This window comes from Loxodonta africana, chromosome 3, assembly GCF_030014295.1.
Source record: "Loxodonta africana isolate mLoxAfr1 chromosome 3, mLoxAfr1.hap2, whole genome shotgun sequence".
Lineage (NCBI taxonomy): Eukaryota > Metazoa > Chordata > Mammalia > Proboscidea > Elephantidae > Loxodonta > Loxodonta africana.
Genome location: NC_087344.1, coordinates 185,951,247 through 185,957,078, shown reverse-complemented (window position 1 = coordinate 185,957,078; position 5,832 = coordinate 185,951,247). Strand labels below are relative to the sequence as shown.

The 5,832-nt window shown below is 48.2% G+C and overlaps 1 protein-coding gene across 1 annotated transcript; it reads left to right on the top strand.

The window, feature by feature from the left end:
• Positions 1 to 622: 622 nt before the first annotated feature.
• Positions 623 to 3,595, top strand: LOC135230901 (protein S100-A7-like). Its single transcript, XM_064283176.1, has 2 exons — positions 623 to 1,970; positions 3,300 to 3,595. The coding sequence occupies exons 1-2, from the start codon at positions 1,800 to 1,802 to the stop codon at positions 3,462 to 3,464; spliced, it is 336 nt and encodes a 111-aa protein (XP_064139246.1). The 5' UTR covers positions 623 to 1,799; the 3' UTR covers positions 3,465 to 3,595.
• Positions 3,596 to 5,832: the final 2,237 nt, after the last annotated feature.

Below are 5,832 nucleotides of genomic sequence, written 5' to 3'. Positions count from 1 at the left end.
TCACACAGGCCCCACTCACTGCCGCTGTGGCCCTAGAGGTCACAGTTTCATGGATATAGGTACCTGTGGGATGCTTTTGTGCAGGGTCACCTGTCCTGGAGTGTGGGCTCCTGTAGGGCAGGCAATGGTGTGACTCCTTGCCCAGTCCAGGCAGTAAAACCATCAGAGGCTCACCAAGAGGGCAGTATGATTAGGAGAGGGCTTTGAAGTCTGAGAGATCTGGGTTTGAATCTTCACTTTGTCATATTCTATCTGAGTAATCTTGAGAAACCCAGCCTCGGTCCAAATTTGCTTATCTGTAAGAAGGGAAAATACCTACCTCACAGTGCTAGAGAGACTTAAGTGAACTCCCAGGGATCTCATGGGACTCTGAGACAATGTACATAAAACGGTAACACACTGCGTGGCTCTTTACTGTGCTTGGTAAAGGAGGCAGTTATTACTAGCCATTGATAAAATGTTGTGGAATGACTGAATGAAGAAACAGGTGTTTCTTTCCTTCCAGATCCCTAGATTCCATCATCCTTGAGATATGGCAACGTACTCAACTCTGTCCACATCTCTCTTGCATGGGGCCTCCTCCCATTGGCCAGGAGCCTGGGCTGGGCAGAATTGTGGTGATGTGGCCTGATAGTGATAGGCACTGGAGACCCAGCATGTCTAGAAGAAAGTTTTGAGGATAGCTTCTTCGGTGTGCCTCCCCACCCAAAGTGGTGCAATGTCTGGAGAAACTAATGAAGACTGCCACAGGGCACCCAGCCTCTGGGAAGATCCCAGGCGGAGCTGTATAAAGGGCCTGCTTTGTGCCTAGATGCACAATCTCACTAATTCTCTCCTCCGTGATCATCCTCAGATCCAGTAAGTCTGCACCTGTCTCTGTTCTTTCCTAGGAGTCATGCCTGGTGCCCACTTGGTCTGCTGTCTGCAGCTGTGGGGGAATGCTAACCTGACCTGGGAGTCAGTATGCGTGGGTTCTGCAACTAATAGAGTGGAACTTTGTGGTTTTCCTGGCAAATCCCAAATCCCTTCTTCTCCACCGGTCTCAGTGGAGGGCTGGCTGGGTTAGATGATCTTGTTATTCCTCTTTTCTCACTATTAGATGCTTTTCTGAGAAGTGTGAGATAAAAAATATGTTCCTCCTGTAGCCCTTGGTTTTCTTTATTCCCTGGTTTCGGTGTGCTGTTTGGGCACAAGGTCTTCCAAAATAACTTCTGGGAAGGTCTTGGAGGGTGGAGGGGTCAGAATTGGTGGTGGTTATCACCGAGGTACATTGGTGTGGAATTCAACTTGGTCGTCCTGTTTGGAAGGTGGGAGTCCTACCGCTGTGTCAGATATCCAGAAACCCAGGATTTTAGACCTGATTGCTCAGGCTGGCGGTCCTTGGTGATTTCCTAGGTGGAAGTGGGGAGAATGGGGTAGACAAAACGCTATGCTTGATGGGAATGTGTTGCCTTGGGATTTCATGTTTCTCTTTGTGATCTCGCTTCCAACCGGATTAGCCAGAAAAAGTTGCGTACCCACCGCCAACAGTTCAGCCTCTGCCCCTCACTAACACAGCCTTCATCTCCACTGTTCCACTCCCACTCTTCCCAAACTCCCCTAGGAATGGTCTCAAGACCCAAGACTTGGTTCCACTTTCCCCTCCCTGAGACCAATTTACTTCACCATTTGAGAAAGACAAGTTCCTTTTGAGCTCAGCCCTCACTCACTCCTTGGCCTTGTCCTTCAAACTCTCTTCCACCCAGGTCATTCTCATTGATTTCTTTTCTGTAGACTCTTGTCTTGGAATAAAAGGCAAGATGAGCAACATTGCAGCTGAGAAAGTCAAGATATGCCACACTCCAGCTGAGAATGGGGTCCTGAGCTTGGTTGAACTATTTCATCGATACACCGGGTATGATGATAAGATCAACAGGGAAAACCTGCTGAAGCTGCTGAAGGAGAACTTCCCCAACTTCCTCAATGACTGTGTGAGTAGGGGTCTGGCTCGTCTGGGGCAGGAAGAGGCTGTGTTATGTTTACAGGGAGGGGATACGGTGGGTAGACGGGGTCCATGGGCCTTGGCATGTCTGTGGACCCCACTGCTAAGTGGATACACTGTTTGTGATTGGCTGATCTGGAGTCTGGCCCTTCCCTGGATAACTCTCCACACCTTTACTCTCCTCATTTTACCTCCAGGCCCAAGGCAGGGCCAGTCCCATGTGGAGGCAGAATGGAAGATTCTAGGAGCTCAGGACAAAGAGTCATGCTCTTTTTTCTCCTGGGTTCCTGTCCTGCCACTGGGGCTCTGTTGCTGCGTGAATCTGGACAAATCACCCACAATCTGATCTTTAGTTTTCTCACCTACAAAAGGAGATAAAAGAACTTAATTTCCTGTGTTGGTGTTGTTGAAATGAAACGACTTATGTGAAAATGCTTTGAAAAGGAGAAAAAGTGGTGGACATATTAGAGGCTCAAGAAAGTGTTATGATTTGAAAACCAGTGAATAGACTAAAGCATGTGCCCTCCCACTGGTCACTGAGAGTCCCCCCAAGGGTCTGGTTGCCTTGGGTTAAAAGGTTGCCTCCTAAAGGCTCTTCTTCACATTTTCCTGAGAGAAGGTGTTATTGTTAGGTGCTTTTCAGTATCATAGCAACATGCAAGCCCCCACTGGCAGGTGAGTGGTGGCTGTGCACCGAGGTACATTGGCGGGGAATTGAACTCGGGCCTCCTGTTTGGAAGGTGGGAATTCTACCACTGTGGGAATTCTACCACTGAACTACCACTGCCCGTGGAAGGAGAGGTAACACGGTGGGAATCATGAACCCAAAGACACGGCCACCATCTTTCATATGGGCAAAGCACATTCATAGTCCTTATTTCATCTAACTGTTAGAAGGAATCATTAGCACAGATTGAGACTAAGGAACAGAATAAATGGGGCCAAACCGATAGGCTTTGATGGGAAAGAATTTAAGTGTGAAGAGCATTAGAGAATGAGGAGAGTAACTGGCTGGGCTGTATTGGTCCCGTGGGGGAAGAATGAAGACAGTGCACCTGAAGGGGAGGTGGTGGATGAGCCTGAGTCCCCTTGTCATTTATCAGTGTACTCCCTGTGCACGTTCCAATTTTTGACGAGAAATCTCCAGTGATGAGTCAGGGCTTGACTTTGCTTGACCCCATCTCTCCATCTCCATAACCTCCACTGACCAACCACACCTTTGGTTCAGCCCTAGGTAGAGTCTCTTCTTCTGTCTCTATTCTCCTCTTCTCCCTGGATAATGTTTTTACATTTGTTTGCATGTTTTTTTACCCCACAGGAAAGAAGGGGCAAAGATTACTTATGCAATGTCTTTGAGAAAAAAGACAAGAATAAGGATAAGAAGATTGACTTTTCCGAGTTTCTCTCTGTAGTGGGAGATATAGCCACTGACTACCACAAACAGAGCCATGGTGCCCCACCCTGTTCCGGGGGATGCCAGTGATTCCAGGCCAGTCCAGCCTAGAGGCCTCCAGAGACCCCCAAAACAATAAATATCTCCTTGCACCTGATACTTGCATTACTCCTTCCTTCTCTTTTGGTGGTATTAGTGGACAAATGGACAAATACTGACTCTCGGCTTTGTAGACTCTCCACAAGGGGGATCAACCCAGCAGACATTTAGTGCAGAGAGGCCTTCCTGGTCTTATCCCAGGCCCACTTCTGCTCCTCAGGCCCCAATTTAGCCCAACTGCTGGCATCCCAGGAGGGCCCTCCTAGTATGGCACATACTCTTTTTTCTCCTGGGATAGAGCGGGGATCCTGGGATGTCTCTTTGCCTCCCAAGTGGTGCCTGTCTGTGTGTAAGTGTGTAGGGGGTGGGGTATCTCTGGTGTGGCACTGAGATATCCATCACCCACCTGGCTGTTTAGGAAAGAACAGGGAGGAGGAGCAGATGCTTTATTTCCTAGCCCTTCACTGCAGTTGCTTCTAAGGGCCATAGAGGAGTTGGATCTCTCCTCTGAGTTCAAAAGTACATCCTCGACCAAAGTCATGCCTTCCTGTGAGCCTGAGGGCCAGTGGGCATTTTCTCTATGGGTCATTGTCATGAATGGGGAGAGACAGCAGGGTCCTGAGAACCAGCTCTGCCTGCAGAAGTCTATGGATATGATTTTTTGGGGCTTGTATGTGATGTGTTAACCTGCAGTATGAGTGTGTGTGTTTATGCATGTGTGTGTTTGAATGAGAGGGAGCTTCTGCTCTGAGGTGTCTCTCCTCACTGCGGTGTGAGACATGTGCACTGTGGAGACAGAAGTGAAGATTTGAAGAGCTTGTTGTCTAGTGAGGAAGTCCCAGAGGAAGCAGGTGAAGGAATAGGGCGGGTTAAGGTCCACAGTAGTTATGTGTTCCCTTTTGGGTGCTGGAGGAGTCCTCCCTCAGTGTGATACCTGAAAAATAAACTAACCTTTTGGCCAGATAAAGTGGAGAGGGAGAAACAAACTCCCAGTGTGGGATCCTCTACATGGGGTCACACACTGCTGGGCACTTAGAACTTAGAAACCAACGTGGCACCCGGGCTGCCTTCCCATCTCTGGCTCTCTGGAGGACACCAATCCCCTTGTGGCTTCTTCCCTGGGAAGGCAGGGGGCTGCTCATTCTCGACTTACTCAAGCCTGAAAGAGACAGGAGGCAGGAGGGGTCAGTAATCACTTCCATCCCCAGTGTCACTTCCAAGCCAAGTCCCCTACACCTCATCCTTGATGTTTACTCCATCTCGTTCCTTCACTGCTACGGGCTTGGTCACAGTCGCCTATTAACCTACCGGTCACACCCATCTTTCAACCTGACCTGCTGTTTCCTTCTCTATCCCACCCACGGGATATGCTTGGGAGAAGATAATAATCATATAATAATTAACTAACAAGTCCCTCCTCACCAATTCCTCCTCTTTACATAGGGTTCCTTAACACTCTGGGCTTTGTCAGAAGTCGGCTGTACTCCTTTCTGATATTCTCCTTTCCACCTACCTCTGCTTAGCCTTGCTGCTCGTTCTCTCCCTTGCTTTCATTTCCCCTACTTTTCAAACTAATCAGAACCTTGGGTCTCTAAGCCTCTTCTTCTTCTCTCTTCCTGTCAACCTTGGCTGGTGTCACCTCCTTTCTTCAGCCTACCCAGCAAGATCCACCACCACGACTCAACTTGGCTTTTATCTTTTCTTTACCCACACCTGTCTTGCAACATCCCAGTCTAGAATCATTCTCAACTTTTGCCTCTTCTCTTCTGATACCCAGGGTGCTGATCCGTGATGGTTATTTTTGTGCCATGGCCCTGAAGTTGGTCTTCTGCCTGCCTCCTCGACCGCATTTTTCTCTGAACCCCTTCTAACAGTTATGCTCTGGGTATAGAACCAAGTACTTGCAAATCCCCACAACACTCGATGCTGTTTTCTGCTATCGTTACATTTGCTGTCTCTGTTTCCTCTGCCTGAAACTTCTTTCTTAGTCTTGCCTGCCTTGGAACATCTTGTCTTAATTCTGAGTTTAAGTGCCATCTTCTCTGTAGTGATTGTACTCAGAGGTGACCCCAAGGATGTGGTAAGTTCCCCTTTTCTGTCTCTATTTTACGTTATGCCGATTTTTCTTTCTAGCATCCACAATACCTACTTCATTTATCTGATCTCTTTTATAATATGAGTTCGTAGAGGGCAGAGACTGTTTGCATCCCTGAATCCTCAACACCTAGCAGTACACCTGGCACAGAGTATGTGTTTATAAACATTCGTTGACACAAAACTCCTCTGAAAATTGATTGAATTGAATGCCGAGGTTCTTCCGCCCTTCGTGATAATGGCAGACTGCAAAGTGGCTCTGGCA

What these genes read in the sequence shown, in the direction of transcription:
- LOC135230901 (XM_064283176.1), top strand. Translation starts at nt 1,800, where the DNA reads ATGAGCAACATTGCAGCTGAGAAAGTCAAGATATGCCACACTCCAGCT. An exon ending in CCAACTTCCTCAATGACTGT is followed by an intron (nt 1,971 to 3,299) that starts GTGAGTAGGGGT and finishes TTTACCCCACAG; the next exon opens with GAAAGAAGGGGCAAAGATTA.